The sequence below is a fragment of the Pseudophryne corroboree genome, chromosome 6 (genome assembly GCF_028390025.1).
Source record: "Pseudophryne corroboree isolate aPseCor3 chromosome 6, aPseCor3.hap2, whole genome shotgun sequence".
In the NCBI taxonomy this organism is placed as follows: Eukaryota; Metazoa; Chordata; class Amphibia; order Anura; family Myobatrachidae; genus Pseudophryne; species Pseudophryne corroboree.
In genome coordinates this window covers 6105378-6129803 of record NC_086449.1, presented here as the reverse complement: position 1 = coordinate 6129803, position 24426 = coordinate 6105378, and the positions used below count along the sequence as shown (strand labels likewise).

The 24426-nt window shown below is 45.8% G+C and overlaps 1 protein-coding gene across 3 annotated transcripts in view; it reads right to left on the bottom strand.

Moving 5' to 3' along the window:
• Positions 1 to 3295: 3295 nt before the first annotated feature.
• The window catches only part of NYAP1 (neuronal tyrosine phosphorylated phosphoinositide-3-kinase adaptor 1), a 95772-nt gene continuing 74641 nt past the window's right edge, over positions 3296 to 24426 (bottom strand). For 2 of the 3 annotated variants that reach the window (XM_063930110.1, XM_063930111.1), the window contains exons 5-8: positions 16848 to 17936; positions 16529 to 16717; positions 15240 to 15319; positions 13464 to 13869 (exon numbers count right to left, since the gene is read on the bottom strand). In XM_063930110.1, coding sequence (XP_063786180.1) covers positions 13618 to 13869; positions 15240 to 15319; positions 16529 to 16717; positions 16848 to 17936 — 1610 coding nt within the window. In that variant the 3' untranslated portion in view covers positions 13464 to 13617. Of the gene's footprint in view, positions 3677 to 13463; positions 13870 to 15239; positions 15320 to 16528; positions 16718 to 16847; positions 17937 to 24426 lie in introns of those variants that run through there. The other variant, XM_063930112.1, reaches the window with a different exon arrangement.

Here is a 24426-nt window from a genome sequence, read left to right as displayed (position 1 = left end):
CCCACACAGTAGTAGTGCTCCTTACACATTACACCACACCATAGTAGTGCTACTTACACATTACACCACACAGTAGTAGTTCTCCTTACACATTACACCACACAGTAGTAGTTCTCCTTACACATTACACCACACCATAGTAGTGCTCCTTACACATTACACCACACAGTAGTGCTCCTTACACATTACACCCCACAGTGATCAGTGACTGGGAGCACGAGGGAGAGTGAGGGGCGTACCATTGTGGCCACTTGTGATTGGCTGGCAGTGTGTCTTCCAACTGGGATGGATCTGCCTCATTGGTCTATCCTTGGGTCATTTTTCTGGAGATTTGTAACTGTTTTCCCCATCACCCCCCGGGAGAGTGGCGAGGCTAAATGATGCAGAACTATTTCATGTAGCCACATGGGGGCATCGGAACAAATGCCCCCTGAGCCCAGATTGAGTGTACACACTGGAACGAGTTTACAGAAGGATGAACAATCACGTTCCGTCCTTCGTCATTAGTATAAACAAGGTTGCTAGTAGTTTCGCTAGGTTTGACATCAAACCTAGCAACCGCGGGAACGTGCAGTCTCCCGTACACACTGAGCGATGTAGGCGATTTGTCGTTGCGAAGCGGCAAATCGGCCCGACATCGTTCCAGTGTGTACCCAGCTTTATTCGCATTGTATCGTATCCTGGATATTTAGGATTAATATTCTTGTTGCAAAGGAATTGTACAACGTTGCAAATGAAGCATAGCAATACATGACGCGGGTTACTCCTAACGGACACAGGAGCTACGTGACATGTCTGCAGTGTGTATGCGGACTCAGAAGAAGGAGTAGTTTACTTTTCTTTTCTAACAAACACTAGTAAGAAGACTGTGTGCATTATTTGGAAAATAAAATAAAATTGTGCGGCAAGGTTATTTTACATAGCCCAGATTTGCTCTGCCCCCTGCTGGACACAACACAGTATTACCTGTGATGGATTGTGTCACAAACGGAACTACAGCTTATCTCATCCTCTGGAGCCCCCTAAGAACATAAAAAGAAGACCTGCCAGTGGAGCTGGGGTGGAACGGGGTTATGGTGGAGAGAGGGGGCACTGGGTGTCAGATACCATAGCTTAGAACTACTTGATTCGGTTCTTCAAGCTAGTAAAACACGATCTGGAATTTCTTGAACTTTAGACGGAGTAATTAAGCCAATACAGTCGAACAAATTTGGCCACGACAGAGCTATTTCGCCCAAATGTGAACCACACATTTGAAAGTTTGATGGACGCAGGGCCGGTTCTAGACATTGTGGCGCCCAGGGCGAAAGTTTCCTGTTGCCCCCCCCCCCGTAAAATAGAGCTAGGTGCTCGCCCCAAAAAAGGGGCATGGCCACAGTTATCCCCCTGTACTTGTGCCCCCAGTAGCTGTGACTGCTGTAGATGTGCCCCCAGTAGTTTGCCCCCTGTAGCTGTGCCACCAGTAGTTGTGCCCCCAGTAGATTTGCCCCAGTAGCTGTGCCCCCCTGTAGCAGTGCCCCCTAGCTATGCCCCCAGTATTATCATTATTATTATTAACAGTTTCTTATATAGCGTAGCATATTACGTTGCGCTTTACAATTAGAACAACAGTAATAGAACAAAACTGGGTAAAAACAGACAAACATAGAGGTAGGAAGGCCCTGCTCGCAAGCTTACAATCTATAGGTAGCTGTGCCCCCTGTAGTTGTGACCCCAGTAGTTGTGCCTCCTGTAGCTGTGCCCCCAGTAGTTGTGCCCCTTGTAGATGTGCCCCCTGTAGCAGTGCCCTCTAGCTGTGCCCCTAGTAGTTGTGCCCCCAGTAGATTTGCCCCCAGTAGCTTTGTCCCCAGTAGTTGTGCCCCCTGTAGATGTGCCCCAGTAGTTGTGCCCCCTGTAGCGCTGCTTACAAACACACACAATAAAAAACACAACTACACAATACTTGCTTCCGGACCGCTGCTGCTGTGCTGCCCTCCGTCTCCGGCTGCTGACTCCTCTCTATGGGAGAGATGTCGTGATGTCTCTCCCATAGCAGCACCGCACTGACACTAGAGGTCAGTTATGACCTCTAGTTTCTGTCAGTGGAGCCAGCTGCAGTGGGCGCCAACAGAGCCCATGGCGCCTGCTGCAGCCGGGGAGAGGGGAGCGGGGATCAGTAGCGGCTCTTGCCAAGGCAGCAGCCACACCCTGGGGACAGCGGCACCTCGGGCAAAAAGCCTGCTTGCCCGTGGCAAGAACCGCTACTGGATGGACGGCAAACAGCAAAACTGGAATGCTGTAGTTCTTGCTGCTTTAACAGTGTGCTCTCACAAGCAGGGCCCTCCACCCTCATATGCTTTACTTTTCTCACTTATACCACCATCTCCTGACCACTGTCCATGTCCTGCAATGCTCTGTACTTTTTTCTTGTTTTGTTCATACGGTTTCTATTTATGTATTTTGTAAGATGCTGTGGACCCCTTGTGGCCCCATATAAATAAAGGAAAATAATATTTTAAAAGGAAAATGTTGATAATAATAATAATAATAATAATAATATAGGTAGATAGATAAAATGAAAAATATATGAAAAGTGACCTTTCAGTAAAAAAATATAAAAAAATACAAGTTTTAATGCGAGCTGCAAAAATAAAGAATATAACAGGAGGGATTTATCAGGTCCATATGTCTGTACCTGCACGTGGCCCTGGAAAAAGACATGGGTAGAGGCACGGCCATCGGAGACTAAACCAGGTGACCTTACATTTGGAACAGCATGGTGAACACCTATCCATAGATAATATCTCTACTGTATTTTATTTACAAGGGAGACCTTGGATCATTTGAAGCCCTCCTCACCATAACCATTATTTTTGCTTGATACAGGTTATGTAGAATAAACTTGCATTTAGGGATAAATCGGAAAGACTTACAGATGATGAATACAGAAAATGCACAACGGACAGTATCTGTAAAATTGATTTTTTATTTTTAATCTCGGTTACACATTCTTCCATATTTTTTGCCCTAAACGGTACAATTAATTTTCCTTCTAGAGAAACATAAAATGAGAGAAAAAAAATATACTGGTAAAAACTCATAAACAAAATATTTCTGTTAAATTTAACAACAGAGTACTTTACCACAGACACAAATATATATATATTCAGCTATAAGTATATAAAAAGTAAAAAAACAAAAAAAAAAAAAAAAACAATCTAGTCGATTGCTTAAATGAAAGGATAATATCAAAGGCTTAAATGGAGTGATTTTTTTTTTTAAATCTCATAAGAACACTTAAATAAATGAGAAAATATATTTAGATTACATTCAGAAGGATTATTATGCATCAATCCAAGGTGCTTAACTGTAAATACATTCTTTAAAGATAAAAAAGAAAAAAGAAAAAGTATTGTAACCAAATACAGAAACAAACTGGAGGAATAAATAATTCAGTTGCCAGGGTAATTGATAAGTTTGACAAAATTAAAACAAATATATAATATTAAATGATTACATAACAGATAGTTTAAGTTTCAATGCACATGCATTGTTGGATCATAAACTGTTGACTAAAATTAGATCTTTACTATTACGTGAAAGTAGGGGCAGATGAGATACAGAATAATATCATTACCCGGTATCTTGCGTTTCAGAGAGGATGTCCATACAAGAAAATAATGGGGGAATAGATGATCTGAAATGCATATATAAATATATCAATAAATAAATATATAAATAAATAAATAAATACATAAATTAATAGATATATCAATAAATAAATGCATAAATAAATAAATATATAAATACACAAATATATTAATAAATACATACATACATACATAAATAAATACATAAATAAATAATATATATCAATAAATAAATAAATACATAAATAAATATATAAATAAATTCATACATACATAAATATAAGAATAAATAGGTACATAAAGAAAGATACAGAATTGTTAACCATAATTTTCATTGTTGAAATATATTAAAATTAAATAAAAAATAATAATTATGTTTGCAGTTAGAAAAACAAATATATTTAAAGGACAAAAAAAGAAAACAACCCTTCAGTTTAAAGAAATTACAGATTTCTTTTGCAACAAAATAGAAAATATAAACACTGTTTTCCAAATTGTAAAATAAATATAAAATGCTAAAAATAAAATGCAAAAAGCTATAATGCACTTCAGAAAATTTTCCGTATAGTGTCAAATTTCATGGAAATGAGAAATATGCTTCAAAATGTTGCAAAACCATAATTAAAATACAAGAATGACATTGAAGCTACGATCGTTACAATCTTCTACCCCTCACCTTTTCCTTCTATATACAAAAATGTTTATATACATGAATAAATATTTGAAATAGTATTATTACAGTTCAGAAAAAATTACCCTATAAATAAATGGAGTAGGTTTATGTATTCTTAGTAACACTCAGTTTTGGTGAATATTTGTTAATAAAAATGTCTATTCAGCATCTCGGCTTGTTACGTTTTTAGGTCTTCCATAGTCGTCTGTAAAGAGCCTGTTCTGAGGTAAGACAATGGGGGTTACTCACTACCAAACCGCAATGTGCATTACTCTTAGCCACCAGACATGAACATTCTTCCAAATAGGAAAAGTTAAGAGGACCATTAAACCCTCCCCTGATACATTTTGTCCCATCACCACTTGCATGTTTCCGCCTGTCCTGCTAAAATAAGACTGTTACTCAGAAACACGGCTGCCAACAGGAAGAAAGGGACGGGGACAAAGGTGTAAGGGTCCCGGACTGACTGGGGGTTCGTCGTGACCTGCAGCCCCTTTGCTTTGATAGTGTTTGGCTTTTGTTTGATGATGCGGGAGAGTTCAGTCACTAATAGGCAACGAGCGAACTGCGCGTTGACCTCAACAATGCGTCACATCAAGAAGAGAGATGGCAGGAGAGGGAGAATGGAAGCAGAGAAATGACAATATAAGCGATTAGGGTGGAGGTCTGATGGCATGTCAAGGGCATGCGTTGAGGTCAGGGAGTCAAGTGGGTAGGTCTGATGGGCATGCAAAGGGCATGTTAAGAAGTCTCATGGTCATATGGGGAGGTCTGATGGGCATTTAAAAAGCATGTGAAGAAGTCTGATGGGCATAGGAGGAGGTCTAATGCATGTTGGTGGTCTGTGTGACATGATGGTAGGTCTAATGGCATGAAGGGGAAAGTGGGGAAGTCTTATGGGCAAGTGGGGATTTCTGAAAGGCATGTGGGGAAGGCTTATGGGCATGTAAGGATTTCTGCTGGGCATGTGTGGTGGTCTGAAGGGCATGAGGGAAGGACTAATGGGCACATAAATGGCATGTGGGGATCCCCAATAAGCAAATGGAGAGGTCTGATGGACATATAAAGGGCAAATGGGAAGGTATAGTATAATGGGTATTTAGAAACCATATGGCATGATCCAGGAAACACATGAAGAGGTCTGAGGGGCATATAGGGAGATTTGTGTGGCATGTGAGGTCTGAGGGGCATATGAGGAGAATTGTGTGGCATGTGAGGTCTGAGGGGCATATGGGGAGAATTGTGTGGCATGTGAGGTCTGAGGGGCATATGGGGAGAATTGTGTGGCATGTGAGGTCTGAGGGGCATACGGAGAGAATTGTGTGGCATGTGAGGTCTGAGGGGCATATGGAGAGAATTGTGTGGCATGCAAGGTCTGAGGGGCATATGGAGAGAATTGTGTGGCATGTGAAGTCTGAGGGGCATATGGAGAGAATTGTGTGGCATGTGAGGTCTGAGGGGCATATGGAGAGAATTGTGTGGCATGTGAGGTCTGAGGGGCATATGGAGAGAATTGTGTGGCATGCAAGGTCTGAGGGGCATATGGAGAGAATTGTGTGGCATGTGAGGTCTGAGGGGCATATGGAGAGAATTGTGTGGCATGTGAGGTCTGAGGGGCATTTGGAGAGAATTGTGTGGCATGCGAGGTCTGATGGGCATATGGAGAGAATTGTGTGGCATGCAAGGTCTGAGGGGCATATGGGGAGAAGTGTGTGGCATGTGAGATCTGAGGGGCATATGGGGAGAATTGTGTGGCATGTGAGGTATGAGGGGCATATGGGGAGAATTGTGTGGCATGTGAGGTCTGAGGGGCATATGAGAAGAATTGTGTGGCATGTGAGGTATGAGGGGCATATGGGGAGAATTGTGTGGCATGTGAGGTCTGAGGGGCATATGGAGAGAATTGTGTGGCATGTGAGGTCTGAGGGACATATGGGGAGAATTGTGTGGCATGTGAGGGCTGAGGGACATATGGGGAGAAGTGTGTGGCATGTGAGGTATGAGGGGCATATGAGGAGAATTGTGTGGCATGTGAGGTCTGAGGGGCATATAGAGAGAATTGTGTGGCATGCGAGGTCTGAGGGGCATATGAGGAGAACTGTGTGGCATGTGAGGTATGAGGGGCATATGAGGAGAAGTGTGTGGCATGTGAGGTATGAGGGGCACATGGGGAGAATTGTGTGGCATGTGAGGTATGAGGATATGGGGAAGTTTGGGCACAAGTGAAAATGTTACGAGTTACATCTGGGAACGTTTTGAAACACATATGAGCGTGTAGGATCTTGATGACGTGCAGGGAAATTTTGGAGCAAGCGGTGGTGGGGAGGGGGACTGCCCCTACCCTGTTTAATTTGTATTGTGATCCACAATTTCTAATGCAGCCCTGCCCAGGCCAATAAGGGACCAACCTTCACATGGCTAACCGAGTGTGTCAGTGCATACTACATTGCGTCCAGACATAGACAAGAGGTGGACAGAGCAACGTGGGTACGGTGATGGGGTAATAGTGTCACACACACAGGATACCTATAAGTTATAGGGTCAGTGACCCCTCTGATGGGATAATAGTGTCACACACAGGACACCTATAAGTTATAGGGTCAGTGACCCCTCTGATGGGATAATAGTGTCACACACACAGGATACCTATAAGTTATAGGGTCAGTGACCCCTCTGATGGGATAATAGTGTCACACACACACACACACACACACACACACACACACACACACACAATACCTATTAGATATAGGGTCAGTGTCCCCTCTGATGGGATAATAGTGTCACACACACAGGATACCTATAAGTTATAGGGTCAGTGACCCCTCTGATGGGATAATAGTGTCACACACAGGATACCTATAAGTTATAGGGTCAGTGTCCCCTCTGACGGGGTAATAGTGTCACACACACAGGATACCTATAAGTTATAGGGTCAGTGACCCCTCTGATGGGATAATAGTATCACACACACAGGATACCTATAAGTTATAGGGTCAGTGACCCCTCTGATGGGATAATAGTGTCACACACAGGATACCTATAAGTTATAGGGTCAGTGTCCCCTCTGACGGGGTAATAGTGTCACACACACAGGATACCTATAAGTTATAGGGTCAGTGACCCCTCTGATGGGATAATAGCATCACACACACAGGATACCTATAAGTTATAGGGTCAGTGACCCCTCTGATGGGATAATAGTGTCACACACACAGGAGACCTATAAGTTATAGGGTCAGTGACCCCTCTGATGGGATAATAGTGTCACACACACACACACACACACACACACACACACACACACACACACACACACACACACACACACACACACAGGATACCTATAAGTTATAGGGTCAGTGACCCCTCTGATGGGATAATAGTGTCACACACACAGGAGACCTATAAGTTATAGGGTCAGTGACCCCTCTGATGGGATAATAGTGTCACACACACACAGGATACCTATAAGTTAATAGGGTCAGTGACCCCTCTGATGGGATAATAGTGTCACACACATACAGGATACCTATAAGTTATAGGGTCAGTGACCCCTCTGATGGGATAATAGTGTCACACACAGGACACCTATAAGTTATAAGGTCAGTGACCCCTCTGATGGGATAATAGTGTCACACACACAGGATACCTATAAGTTATAGGGTCAGTGACTCCTCTGATGGGATAATAGTGTCACACACACAGGATACCTATAAGTTATAGGGTCAGTGACCCCTCTGATGGGATAATAGTGTCACACACACAGGATACCTATAAGTTATAGGGTCAGTGACCCCTCTGATGGGATAATAGTGTCACACACAGGACACCTATAAGTTATAAGGTCAGTGACCCCTCTGATGGGAGAATAGCGTCACACACACACACACACACACACACACACACACACACACACACACACACACACACACACGATACCTATAAATTATAGGGTCAGTCAGAGCCGGCCTTAGGCATAGGCAAACTAGGCAAATGCCTAGGGCATTTGGTATGCTTAGGGGCACCAGCAGCTTCTGCTGATTAAAATGATATGCGGCATGCCTATATTCTGTGTGTGACTGCGGCTGTATCTGCATACGAAATGCTACGTTGCAGTGTATTCCTGGAAATCACTGTAATGTAGCATTTCGTATGCAGATACAGCCACAGTCGCACACAGAATATAGGCATGCCGCATATCATTTTAATCAGCAGAAGCTGCTTGTGCATCCTAGCCACACAGTAATGCAAATAATATGATGCATTTTCATAAACAAAAGGCACCCGACGTTAGCAGAGCTGCCAGCTGACTCATGCCAGGCATGTCCTGCAGAACTAGCGGCGGTGCTAGGGGGCACCAGCCAAAATCTTAGGGCCGGCTCTGGGGTCAGTGACCCCTCTGATGGGGTAATAGTGTCACACACACAGGATACCTATAAGATATAGGGCCAGTGACCCCTCTGATGGGATAATAGCGTCACACACAGGATACCTATAAGTTATAGGATCAGTGACCCCTCTGATGGGATAATAGTGTCACACACAGGATACCTATAAGTTATAGGGTCAGTGACCCCTCTGATGGGATAATAGTGTCACACACACAGGATACCTATAAGTTATAGGGTCAGTGACCCCTCTGATGGGATAATAGCATCACACACACAGGATACCTATAAGTTATAGGGTCAGTGACCCCTCTGATGGGATAATAGTGTCACACACACAGGATACCTATAAGTTATAGGGTCAGTGACCCCTCTGATGGGATAATAGTGTCACACACACAGGATACCTATAAGTTATAGGGTCAGTGACCCCTCTGATGGGATAATAGTGTCACACACACAGGATACCTATAAGTTATAGGGTCAGTGACCCCTCTGATGGGATAATAGTGTCACACACACAGGATACCTATAAGTTATAGGGTCAGTGACCCCTCTGATGGGATAATAGTGTCACACACACACAGGATACCTATAAGTTATAGGATCAGTGACCCCTCTGATGGGATAATAGTGCCACACACACAGGATACCTATAAGTTATAGGGTCAGTGACCCCTCTGATGGGATAATAGCGTCACACACAGGATACCTATAAGTTATAGGATCAGTGACCCCTCTGATGGGATAATAGTGTCACACACAGGATACCTATAAGTTATAGGGTCAGTGACCCCTCTGATGGGATAATAGTGTCACACACAGGATACCTATAAGTTATAGGGTCAGTGACCCCTCTGATGGGATAATAGTGTCACACACAGGATACCTATAAGTTATAGGGTCAGTGACCCCTCTGATGGGATAATAGTGTCACACACAGGATACCTATAAGTTATAGGGTCAGTGACCCCTCTGATGGGATAATAGTGTCACACACACAGGATACCTATAAGTTATAGGATCAGTGACCCCTCTGATGGGATAATAGTGTCACACATACACACACACACACACACACACACACACACACACACACACACACACACACACACACGATACCTATTAGATATAGGGTCAGTGTCCCCTCTGATGGGATAATAGTGTCACACACACAGGATACCTATAAGTTATAGGGTCAGTGTCCCCTCTGATGGGATAATAGTGTCACACACACAGGATACCTATAAGTTATAGGGTCAGTGTCCCCTCTGATGGGATAATAGCGTCACACACACAGGATACCTATAAGTTATAGGGTCAGTGACCCTCTGATGGGATAATAGTGTCACACACAGGATACCTATAAGTTATAGGGTCAGTGACCCCTCTGATGGGATAATAGTGTCACACACAGGATACCTATAAGTTATAGGGTCAGTGACCCCTCTGATGGGATAATAGTGTCACACACACAGGATACCTATAAGTTATAGGGTCAGTGACCCCTCTGATGGGATAATAGTGTCACACACACACAGGATACCTATAAGTTATAGGGTCAGTGACCCCTCTGATGGGATAATAGTGTCACACACACACAGGATACCTATAAGTTATAGGATCAGTGACCCCTCTGATGGGATAATAGTGCCACACACACAGGATACCTATAAGTTATAGGGTCAGTGACCCCTCTGATGGGATAATAGCGTCACACACAGGATACCTATAAGTTATAGGATCAGTGACCCCTCTGATGGGATAATAGTGTCACACACAGGATACCTATAAGTTATAGGGTCAGTGACCCCTCTGATGGGATAATAGTGTCACACACAGGATACCTATAAGTTATAGGGTCAGTGACCCCTCTGATGGGATAATAGTGTCACACACAGGATACCTATAAGTTATAGGGTCAGTGACCCCTCTGATGGGATAATAGTGTCACACACAGGATACCTATAAGTTATAGGGTCAGTGACCCCTCTGATGGGATAATAGTGTCACACACACAGGATACCTATAAGTTATAGGATCAGTGACCCCTCTGATGGGATAATAGTGTCACACATACACACACACACACACACACACACACACACACACACACACACACACATACACACACGATACCTATTAGATATAGGGTCAGTGTCCCCTCTGATGGGATAATAGTGTCACACACACAGGATACCTATAAGTTATAGGGTCAGTGTCCCCTCTGATGGGATAATAGTGTCACACACACAGGATACCTATAAGTTATAGGGTCAGTGTCCCCTCTGATGGGATAATAGCGTCACACACACAGGATACCTATAAGTTATAGGGTCAGTGACCCTCTGATGGGATAATAGTGTCACACACAGGATACCTATAAGTTATAGGGTCAGTGACCCCTCTGATGGGATAATAGTGTCACACACAGGATACCTATAAGTTATAGGGTCAGTGACCCCTCTGATGGGATAATAGTGTCACACACACAGGATACCTATAAGTTATAGGGTCAGTGACCCCTCTGATGGGATAATAGTGTCACACACACACACACAGGATACCTATAAGTTATAGGGTCAGTGACCCCTCTGATGGGATAATAGCGTCACACACACAGGATACCTATAAGTTATAGGGTCAGTGACCCTCTGATGGGATAATAGTGTCACACACAGGATACCTATAAGTTATAGGGTCAGTGACCCCTCTGATGGGATAATAGTGTCACACACAGGATACCTATAAGTTATAGGGTCAGTGACCCCTCTGATGGGATAATAGTGTCACACACACAGGATACCTATAAGTTATAGGGTCAGTGACCCCTCTGATGGGATAATAGTGTCACACACACACACACAGGATACCTATAAGTTATAGGGTCAGTGACCCCTCTGATGGGATAATAGTGTCACACACACAGGATACCTATAAGTTATAGGGTCAGTGACCCCTCTGATGGGATAATAGCATCACACACACAGGATACCTATAAGTTATAGGGTCAGTGACCCCTCTGATGGGATAATAGCATCACACACACAGGATACCTATAAGTTATAGGGTCAGTGACCCCTCTGATGGGATAATAGTGTCACACACACACAGGATACCTATAAGTTATAGGGTCAGTGTCCCCTCTGATGGGATAATAGTGTCACACACACAGGATACCTATAAGTTATAGGGTCAGTGACCCCTCTGATGGGATAATAGTGTCACACACACAGGATACCTATAAGTTATAGGGTCAGTGACCCCTCTGATGGGATAATAGTGTCACACACAGGATACCTATAAGTTATAGGGTCAGTGACCCCTCTGATGGGATAATAGTGTCACACACACAGGATACCTATAAGTTATAGGGTCAGTGACCCCTCTGATGGGATAATAGTGTCACACACACTGAATACCTATAAGTTATAGGGTCAGTGACCCCTCTGATGGGATAATAGTATCATACACAGGATACCTATAAGTTATAGGGTCAGTGTCCTCTCTGATGGGATAATAGTGTCACACACAGGATACCTATAAGTTATAGGGTCAGTGACCCCTCTGATGGGATAATAGTGTCACACACACAGGATATCTATAAGTTATAGGGTCAGTGACTCCTCTGATGGGATAATAGCATCACACACACAGGATACCTATAAGTTATAGGGTCAGTGACCCCTCTGATGGGATAATAGTGTCACACACACAGGATACCTATAAGTTATAGGGTCAGTGTCCTCTCTGATGGGATAATAGTGTCACACACAGGATACCTATAAGTTATAGGGTCAGTGACCCCTCTGATGGGATAATAGTGTCACACACACAGGATATCTATAAGTTATAGGGTCAGTGACTCCTCTGATGGGATAATAGCATCACACACACAGGATACCTATAAGTTATAGGGTCAGTGACCCCTCTGATGGGATAATAGTGTCACACACACAGGATATCTATAAGTTATAGGGTCAGTGACCCCTCTGATGGGATAATAGTGTCACACACACAGGATACCTATAAGTTATAGGGTCAGTGACCCCTCTGATGGGATAATAGTGTCACACACAGGATACCTATAAGTTATAGGGTCAGTGACCCCTCTGATGGGATAATAGTGTCACACACACAGGATACCTATAAGTTATAGGGTCAGTGACCCCTCTGATGGGATAATAGCGTCACACACACAGGATACCTATAAGTTATAGGGTCAGTGACCCCTCTGATAGTATAATGGTGTCACAGAAACAGGGTACCTATCAGTTACAGGGTAGTATTATCCTGTTCGCTCGCAGTACATGAATGTAATCTTGTGAGCTGACACTCTATCCCGCGGGAAAGCAGCTACGTATACAGTCCGCCGAATGTTCTTTGATATGCTGAGTATTAGTCCTTGTCATTGGATGGGAAGCTCTGCAGAGCGACCCCCTGACACTCGCAGGACCCCTGATCGGAGCCGGTACTGACCGCTCCGCAGATTCCTGCTTAGTTAGCCCTTGACCATATTTGTAGGGTTTCCCTCCAGTTGGACCCTAGTGTTGTGTCTCTTTCTCTGTGAGACCCCACTCACGGTGGAGAAAATATCATGGTCATATCTCGGAGGACCCAGCCCAGACCCCTCACCTCTTCCTCCAGAAGACCACCGCCATTTCTAACTTTACTTATCACTATCTTCAGAACAACCCCCCCCCTCCCCCCCCATTATTCTTTTTTTTTTTAAATCATCCCCAACCCCCCAACCCCCGTCCAGGGTGTCTTGTCGTACAGGAACTCTCTCTTCCTTTCCTGCAGATGATCGCCATCTTATCCACAGAACATCTCTCCCCACCTCTCCCACCCATATCTTCTCCTCCCTACCCTCACCACAGGGTTTCGGCCAGCGGCCCCGGGTAAAGAGAGGGGTTGAATGCTCTCAGATGGCAGTGTCCCACAGCACAGCCTGCTGCCGATGGCATGGTGGGGTGCCCCCCTTCCGGACCTCGGAGCCACGCCGCCAGCTGGGCAGGATGGGCAGGCTTTCCTGCTTGCATAGTCCTCTCTCGGCCCTCGGCTGACGGGACTTGATCTCATGGCACAGAAATCTCTTCCTCTCAATCACCTCCTGAAGCTTCCCGTCACGCTCCCGGCCCCCTGCAGGCAAAGACGGGGTGGGAGACGGAACAGCCTGGCGGGGGAAAAAACATAATGGGAGGAATTAGTATGAAAGGTAGTGGCGTATGTGGAGGGGTAATGCTCTGCAGATGGGTGAGATGATCTGCATATATAGCGAAAGAGGCAGCAGTTACAGGGTTAAAGCAGAGGGAGTAATGCTCTGCAGAGAGGTGAGATGATCTGCGTATATAGCAAAAGAAGCAGCAGTTACAGGAAAAAACAGAGGGAGTAATGCTCTGCAGAGAGGTGAGATGATCTGCGTATATAGCAAAAGTAGCAGCCGTTACAGGGAAAAGCAGAGGGAGTAATGCTCTGCAGAGAGGTGAGATGATCTGCATATATGACGAAAGAGGCAGCAGCTACTGGGAAAAGCAGAGGGAGTAATGCTCTGCACAGAGGTGAGATGACCAGCATACAGGATGATAGAAGCAATATTTACAGACAGAAATTGAAAAATTAATGCTCTGCAGAGAGGTGAGATGACCTGCATATATGGCGAAAGTAAAAGGGAAAAGTAGAGGATGTAATGCTCTGCAGAGAGACAAGATGATCTGCATACATAATGATAGAAGTGGTAGTTATAGAGAGAGACAGAAGGAGAAATGCTCTGCAGAGAGGTGAAATGACTTGCATATATGATGATAGAAGTGGTAGTTACAGAGGGAAGCAGAGGGAGTAATGCTCTGCAGAATGGTGAGATGACCTGTGTATATGACGAAAGAAGCAGCATTTTCAGGGAAGAGCAGGAGGAGTGCTGCTCTGCAGAGAGGTGAGATGATCTGCATACAGGATTACAGAAGCGGTAGTTACAGTGAGAAGCAGTAAGAGTAATGCTCTGCAGAGATACAAGATGGTCTGCATATATGACGAAAGAATCAGCAGTTACAGGGGAAAGCAGAAGGAGCAATGCTCTGCAGAGGGACGAGATGATCTGCATAAATGGCGAAAAAAGCAGCAGTTACTGGGAAGAGCAGCAGGAGTAATGCTATACAGAGAGATGAGATGATCTGCATATATGATGATGATAGAAGTGGTAGGTACAGAAAAATGCAGAAAGAGTAATGCTCTGCAGAGAGGTGAGATAACCTGTGTATATATAGCAAATGTAGCAGCAATTACAGCAAGAAGCAAAAAGTAATATTCTGCAGAGAGCAGAGATGATCTGCATACAGAATGATGGAAGCAGCAGTTACAGAGAGCAGACATAGAGTAATACTCTGCAGGGATGTGAGATGATCTGCATACTGGATGATGGAAGCCACAGTTACAGGCAGATAGAGAGTAATACTCTGCATGGAAGCGAGATGATCTGCGTAAAGGCCTCTGTGAGGGTCCCGGGCCATTCGCCGAGTTATGCGTAGTGTCACGGCGGAGGTGAAATACCTGACTTTGTCTCTGGACAGACGATTGGCGCACTCCGGACGTGGAGGCTGAACGGCCAAGGCGATAATTACCTCCAAAATCTGCAGAGACAGTGTAAAGACATGTAGTTATAGCTACTGAGCACTAGAGGGCAGCAGGAGACAGAAGGCAATTATATACAAGGCAAGATGCTGGTCTGGGACCCTCCTACCCTTCCCACTTCTAATTAGACAAAACAAAACAAACATAAAATCACAGAACAACAGTATAGAGTAATCAGTGCCCCCCTCCATAAATGTAAGTAGTAATCCGTGAGTCTCCACGCTCCTAGGCGGGAATCTAATTTGTGCAGACCCTGGTTCTCCTCCAACATAGGGCGGGTGCAGAATTGAGGGTGTGTATGTGAGTGTGTAGAGTGGGGTGCCTTGCGGAGCTCAGGTCATGCAAAGGTATCCACTTTGGCGAGACAGGATTATTGAAACTATCCTCTAAGTCCTCCTGGGCAGTTAAGAGAGAAAGTGGGAGGTAAATCAAGCAGGAAGGAGAACCTATCAAGAGAACATTGTCCTTCAACAAGTGAAACAAAAGACAGACATAAACTGGGTGGTCGTCCAGTGTCCCCCAACTGGCTGCATCACTGGAGCCATGGTGCCAACTGGCTTCATCACTGGAGCCATGGTGCCAACTGGCTTCATCACTGGAGCCATGGTGCCAACTGGCTTCATCACTGGAGCCATGGTGCCAACTGGCTTCATCACTAAAGCAGCCCCAAAGGGAGGCAACATTCTCTATGTTGCAGTCCAGATCTGGCATCTTTTGATGGAAACATGTTGAACTCCAAAAACTTGGACAGAAGCGTGGGTGGCCACCCAGCACAGTAGGTTCGCCAAGACCACTAACCAGGTGAAATGTTCTCTCAAATTTGCAGAAATCCATTTACTTGCTCCATTATACGCCTTCTGAATGACAGCAAACCCATCTAGGAACCTAGCTTCTACCACTCCTGTGCCCTTCCTGACCTATGTCCTGGCTTCCCACACACAATCAGACTTCCATCCAGCCTCCACATGTGCCCTTAATATTGAAGCTGACTGTACCACACCTCCTCATCTCCAGCCTAAGACCTCCCCAACTACGCTCCCTCGCCCTCTTTGTGCCCACTCACCACCCGTCTGCATTCTCTATGGGATTACCAATTCCAAGCCTACACAGTATGATGTAAGCTATGTTCTTATCTTATGTACTTTGTTGTCAGCTTTACCCCAATGTACGACAGAGCACGGCCTTTATATAATAATGATATTGTGTACCCGCACTCCGATGACACGCTGGGAAGGTCTGGCATGGCATTGGAAGACCAGTTCGAGCCACCCCGCGGGCAATCGCACTGTCCAGGCTTTGCTGACTCCGAACAGGGATACCAGACACTAGCGCCCCATGACTTGGTTTATCCGGCTTCGCGGGATTTCCATTCCAGATGCGGGGTCCATCTGCTAATGCTAGGGAAATGCAAGCCAGAACAGTTACATCTATACCAGGTAATTATGCACTTACGTACGGTGACATGCAAAACACAATTAGTAGATCCCCTTGCCTGGCCAGTACCAGAAGCTGAATATATCAACTTACGTTCTCCAAGTTGACTTCTCCGTCCACATGACATCCTCCTCTGCAGATCCCATACGGACCCGGCTCTTTCCTCCTCCGCAGCACTGACCCCGACTACACGGGAGTCTGAGGCCTGAACCAACGGTGTTCTTGAGCCCTTAACACTGTTTTCATATGCTGGTGGTCTCTTGCCTGTAGGGTATGTCCAGACAGCAGGAGAAGCCTGCTCCCCTTGTACCTGGTGAAGGTGTGCTGAAGGAGGCCGACTGGGGAGCTGTGTTCCAGACACACGAGACGCTGGGCAGATAAGTCCAGCCAAGACTGAGATCTCCCTCTCCGTTTTCTCCTCCATTTGTGAAGCTGGTAAAAGAGAATGAGTCACCTTGACGGAAGAATATACCATTGTGTAAGAAAGGGATTTGTCCCGGGGGTGTCCGTGGGGAACGGGCAACATTGATGCCCCTTTTTCCTGCGAGCTCCCTGACCCTCTTGGGGTTTCAGAATCTGGTCGGCGTTGGGAAGATGCCTGTGGGAGCAGTGGTGTAGAGTGGCTGCGAGCACGACCAGATGGAGGCAGGTGGATGGAGGATGAGGGAGCTGTGGTTGGGATCTCTTTATGGGGGACTGGCAGCTTGGACGACGCAGGCTGCGAAGGCTTTGTGATTTTTTGGCCTTTCCCAGTTGGTGCACCTAAAAGGGGAGGTCTATGATGCAGCAGGTTAGGGAATGGAGGAGGAATGTCCACCTCGGGAGTTCTAGGCGGTGGGGGCCGTCGACGTTGAGGATGTCGCAGATGGGATGGCTGCTCTTCATGAAGTGGGTATTTCATTTCCTCATAAATAGCTTCCTCTTCACCATCTGACTCTTCTTCAGGGGGTGCCGGGGTGGGAGGTGGCGGAGGCCTTCGGGAGACATTGCCTACCATCTCAATGTACACTGGTTCTTCAAAGGAGGGTGAAGTGCTGCGAGTGGTGGGACTGAGAATGGCAGATGTGGAGGCAGGGCGGTTGGCATAGGCCTCATCGAAGGAGGCAGACAGATGTGTATGAGGGCTACGCTGTGGCTTCTGCGGGGGCATCCTGCGAGAGTCAGAGGCACTTTTTAGGGACCCTATAAAAAGAAAGAAAAAAAATACATAAATGGGGTTAAACATAAAAGGGCACAAGGAGGAAGCTGAAGTAATCTTATGCCATTTAATGCATAATAAATTGTCAGATAAGTCATTTCATTCAATAAGACCTGGTGATCAGGATGAAGGGATTTGCTCATCGTACCTGGTGATCAGGATGTAGGGATTTGCTCATGGTACGTGGTGATCAGGATGTAGGGATTTGCTCATCGTACCTGGTGATCAGTATGTAGGGATTTCCTCATGGTACCTGGGTGATCAGGATGTAGGGATTTGCTCATGGTACCTGGTGATCAGGATGTAGGGATTTGCTCATGGTAACTGGTGATCAGGATGTAGGGATTTGCTCATGGTACCTGGTGATCAGGATGAAGGGATTTGCTCATGGTACCTGGTGATCAGGATGTAGGGATTTGCTCATGGTACCTGGTGATCAGGATGTAGGGATTTGCTCATGGTACCTGGTGATCAGGATTAAGGGATTTGCTCATGGTACCTGGTGATCAGGATGAAGGGATTTGCTCATGGTACCTGGTGATCAGGATGAAGGGATTTGCTCATGGTACCTGGTAACTGAGATGTAGGGATTTGCTCATGGTACCTGGTGATCAGGATGTAGGGATTTGCTCATGGTACCTAATGATCAGGATGTAGGGATTTGCTCATGGTGCCTGGTGATCAGGATGAAGGGATTTGAACATGGTACCTGGTGATCAGTATGTAGGGATTTGCTCATGGTACCTGGTAACTGAGATGTAGGGATTTGCTCATGGTACCTGGTGAACAGGATGTAGGGATTTGCTCATGGCACCTGGTGATCAGGATGAAGGGATTTGCTCATGGTACCTGGTGATCAGTATGTAGGGATTTGCTCATGGTACCTGGTGACTGGGATGTAGGGATTTGCTCATGGTACTTGGTGACTGGGATGTAGGGATTTGCTCATGGCACCTGGTGATCAGGATGAAGGGATTTGCTCATGGCACCTGGTGTTCAGTATGTAGGGATTTGCTCATGGTACCTGGTGATAAGGATGTAGGGATTTGCTCATGGTACCTGGTGATCAGGATGTAGGGATATGCTCATGGTACCTGATGACTGGAATGTAGGGATTTGCTCATGGTACCTGGTGATCAGGATGTAGGGATTTGCTCATGGTACCTGGTGATCAGGATGTAGGGATTTGCTCATGGTACCTGGTGACTGGGATGTAGGGATTTGCTCATGGTAGCTGGTGAACAGGATGTAGGGATTTGCTCATAGTACCTGGTGATCAGGATGAAGGGATTTGTTCATGGTACCTGGTGATCAGTATGTAGGGATTTGCTCATGGTACCTGGTGATTGGGATGTAGGGATTTGCTCATGGTACCTGGTGATCAGTATGTAGGGATTTGCTCATGGTAACTGGTGATCAGGATGTAGGGATATTGCTCATGCTACCTGGTAATCAGTATGTAGGGATTTGCTCATGGTACCTGGTGATCAGGATGTAGGGATATGCTCATGGTACCTGATGACTGGAATGTAGGGATTTGCTCATGGTACCTGGTGATCAGGATGTATGGATTTGCTCATGGTACCTGGTGATCAGGATGTAGGGATTTGCTCATGGTACCTGGTGACTGGGATGTAGGGATTTGCTCATGCTACTTGGTGATCAGTATGTAGGGATTTGCTCATGGTAACTGGTGACTGGGATGTAGGGATTTGCTCATGGTACATGGTGACTGGGATGTAGGGATATGCTCATGGTACCTGATGACTGGAATGTAGGGATTTGCTCATGGTACCTGGTGATCAGTATGTAGGGATTTGCTCATGGGACCTGGTGATCAGGATGTAGGGATATGCTCATGGTACCTGATGACTGGAATGTAGGGATTTGCTCATGGTACCTGGTGATCAGGATGTAGGGATTTGCTCATGGTACCTGGTGATCAGTATGTAGGGATTTGCTCATGGTACCTGGTGATCAGGATGTAGGGATTTGCTCATGCTACCTGGTGATCAGTATGTAGGGATTTGCTCATGGTACCTGGTGATAAGGATGTAGGGATTTGCTCATGGTACATGGTGACTGGGATGTAGGGATTTGCTCATGGTACATGGTGACTGGGATGTAGGGATTTGCTCATGGTACATGGTGACTGGGATGTAGGGATTTGCTCATGGAACCTGGTGATCAGGATGTAGGGATTTGCTCATGGTACCTGGTGACTGGGATGTAGGGATTTGTTCATGCTACCTGGTGATCAGTATGTAGGGATTTGCTCATGGTACCTGGTGACTGGGATGTAGGGATTTGCTCATGGTACCTGGTGACTGGAATGTAGGGATTTGCTCATGCTACCTGGTGATCAGTATGTAGGGATTTGCTTATGGTACATGGTGATAAGGATGTAGGGATTTGCTCATGGAACATGGTGACTGGGATGTAGGGATTTGCTCATGGTACCTGGTGATCAGTATGTAGGGATTTACTCATGGTACCTGGTGACTGGGATGTAGGGATTTGCTCATGCTACCTGGTAATCAGTATGTAGGGATTTGCTCATGGTACCTGGTGATCAGGATGTAGGGATATGCTCATGGTACCTGGTGATCAGGACTTATGGATTTGCTCATGCTACCTGGTGATCAGTATGTAGGGATTTGCTCATGGTACCTGGTGATAAGTATGTAGGGATTTGCTCATGCTACCTGGTGATCAGTATGTAGGGATTTGCTCATGGTACTTGGTGACTGGGATGTAGGGATTTGCTCATGGTACCTGGTGACCAGTATGTAGGGATTTGCTCATGGCATCTGGTGATCAGGATGTAAAGATTTGCTCATAGTACCTAGACATTAGGATGTAGGGATTTGCTCATGGTACCTGGTGACCAGGATGCAGGGATTTGCTCATGGTACCTGGTGACAGGGATGTAGGGATTTGCTCATGGTACCTGGTAATCAGGATGTAGGGATTTGCTCATGGTACCTAGAGATCAGGATGTAGGGATTTGATCATGGTGCCTGGTGACCAGGATGTAGGGATTTGCTCATGGTACCTAGAGATCAGGATGTAGGGATTTGCTTATGGTACTTGATGATCAGGATGTAGGGATTTGCTCATGGTACCTGTTGACTGGGATGTAGGGATTTGCTCGTGGTACTTGGTGACTGGGATGTAGGGATTTGCTCGTGGTACCTGGTGATCAGGATGTAGGGATTTGCTCATGGTATCTGTGATAAGGATGTAGAGATTTGGTCATGGTGCCTGGTGACTGGGATGTAGGGATTTGCTCATGGTACCTAGAGATCAGGATGTAGGGATTTGCTCATGGTACTTGATGATCAGGATGTAGGGTTTTGCTCATGGTACCTGTTGACTGGGATGTAGGGATTCGCTCGTGGTACTTGGTGACTGGGATGTAGGGATTTGCTCGTGGTACCTGGTGATCAGGATGTAGGGATTTGCTTGCGGTACCTGGTGATCAGGATGTAGGGATTTGCTCATGGTATCTGTGATAAGGATGTAGAGATTTGCTCATGGTACCTGGTGACTGGGATGTAGGGATTTGCTCATGGTACGTGGTGAGTGGGATGTAGGGATTTGCTCATGGTACCTGGTGAGTGGAATGTAGGGATTTGCTCATGGTACCTGGTGATCAGGATGTATGGATTTGCTTATGGTACCTGGTAATCAGGATGTTGCTCATGGTACATGGTAATCGGGATGTAGAGATTTGCTCATGGTACCTGGTGACTGGGATGTAGGGATTTGCTCATGGTACCTGGTGATCAGGATGTAGGGATTTGCTCATGGGGCCTAATTCATAGTTGATTGTAGCATCAAATTTGTTAGCAGTTGGGCAAAACCATGTGCACTGCAGGGGGGGCAGATATAACATTTGCAGAGAGAGTTAGATTTGGGTGTGGTGTGTTCAAACTGAAATCTAAATTGCAGTGTAAAAATAAAGCAGCCAGTATTTACCCTGCACAGAAACAAAATAACCCCCCCAAATCTAACTCTCTCTGCAAATGTTATATCTGCCCCCCCCCCCCCCCCCTGCAGTGCACATGGTTTTACCCAACTGCTAACAAATTTGATGCTGCAATCAACTCGGAATTACCCCCCATGGTACCTGGTGATCAGGATGTAGGGATTTGCTCATGGTAACTGGTAATCAGTATGTTGCTCATGGTACCTGGTGATAAGGATGTAGGGATTTGCTCATGGCACCTGGTGATCAGGATGTAGGGATTTGCTCATGGCAACTGGTAATCAGGATGTTGCTCATGGTACCTGGTGATAAGGATGTAGGGATTTGCTCATGGCACCTGGTGATCAGGATGTAAGGATTTGCTCATGGTACCTGGTGATCAGGATGTAGGGATTTGCTTGTGGTACCTGGTGACTGGAATGTAGGGATTTGCTCATGGTACCTGGTGATAAGGATGTAGGGATTTGCTCATGGTATCTAGAGATCAGGATGTATGGATTTGCTCATGGTACCTGGTGACTGGGATGTAGGGATTTGTTCATGGTACCTGGTGATCAGGATGTAGGGATTTGTTCATGGTACCTGGTGATCAGGATGTAGGCATTTGCTCATGGTACCTAGAGATCAGGATGTAGGGATTTGCTTATGGTACTTGATGATCAGGATGTAGGGATTTGCTCATGGTACCTGTTGACTGGGATGTAGGGATTTGCTCATCGTACCTGGTGATCAGTATGTAGGGATTTCCTCATGGTACCTGGGTGATCAGGATGTAGGGATTTGCTCATGGTACCTGGTGATCAGGATGTAGGGATTTGCTCATGGTAACTGGTGATCAGGATGTAGGGATTTGCTCATGGTACCTGGTGATCAGGATGAAGGGATTTGCTCATGGTACCTGGTGATCAGGATGTAGGGATTTGCTCATGGTACCTGGTGATCAGGATGTAGGGATTTGCTCATGGTACCTGGTGATCAGGATTAAGGGATTTGCTCATGGTACCTGGTGATCAGGATGAAGGGATTTGCTCATGGTACCTGGTGATCAGGATGAAGGGATTTGCTCATGGTACCTGGTAACTGAGATGTAGGGATTTGCTCATGGTACCTGGTGATCAGGATGTAGGGATTTGCTCATGGTACCTAATGATCAGGATGTAGGGATTTGCTCATGGTGCCTGGTGATCAGGATGAAGGGATTTGAACATGGTACCTGGTGATCAGTATGTAGGGATTTGCTCATGGTACCTGGTAACTGAGATGTAGGGATTTGCTCATGGTACCTGGTGAACAGGATGTAGGGATTTGCTCATGGCACCTGGTGATCAGGATGAAGGGATTTGCTCATGGTACCTGGTGATCAGTATGTAGGGATTTGCTCATGGTACCTGGTGACTGGGATGTAGGGATTTGCTCATGGTACTTGGTGACTGGGATGTAGGGATTTGCTCATGGCACCTGGTGATCAGGATGAAGGGATTTGCTCATGGCACCTGGTGTTCAGTATGTAGGGATTTGCTCATGGTACCTGGTGATAAGGATGTAGGGATTTGCTCATGGTACCTGGTGATCAGGATGTAGGGATATGCTCATGGTACCTGATGACTGGAATGTAGGGATTTGCTCATGGTACCTGGTGATCAGGATGTAGGGATTTGCTCATGGTACCTGGTGATCAGGATGTAGGGATTTGCTCATGGTACCTGGTGACTGGGATGTAGGGATTTGCTCATGGTAGCTGGTGAACAGGATGTAGGGATTTGCTCATGGTACCTGGTGATCAGGATGAAGGGATTTGTTCATGGTACCTGGTGATCAGTATGTAGGGATTTGCTCATGGTACCTGGTGATTGGGATGTAGGGATTTGCTCATGGTACCTGGTGATCAGTATGTAGGGATTTGCTCATGGTAACTGGTGATCAGGATGTAGGGATATTGCTCATGCTACCTGGTAATCAGTATGTAGGGATTTGCTCATGGTACCTGGTGATCAGGATGTAGGGATATGCTCATGGTACCTGATGACTGGAATGTAGGGATTTGCTCATGGTACCTGGTGATCAGGATGTATGGATTTGCTCATGGTACCTGGTGATCAGGATGTAGGGATTTGCTCATGGTACCTGGTGACTGGGATGTAGGGATTTGCTCATGCTACTTGGTGATCAGTATGTAGGGATTTGCTCATGGTAACTGGTGACTGGGATGTAGGGATTTGCTCATGGTACATGGTGACTGGGATGTAGGGATATGCTCATGGTACCTGATGACTGGAATGTAGGGATTTGCTCATGGTACCTGGTGATCAGTATGTAGGGATTTGCTCATGGTACCTGGTGATCAGGATGTAGGGATATGCTCATGGTACCTGATGACTGGAATGTAGGGATTTGCTCATGGTACCTGGTGATCAGGATGTAGGGATTTGCTCATGGTACCTGGTGATCAGTATGTAGGGATTTGCTCATGGTACCTGGTGATC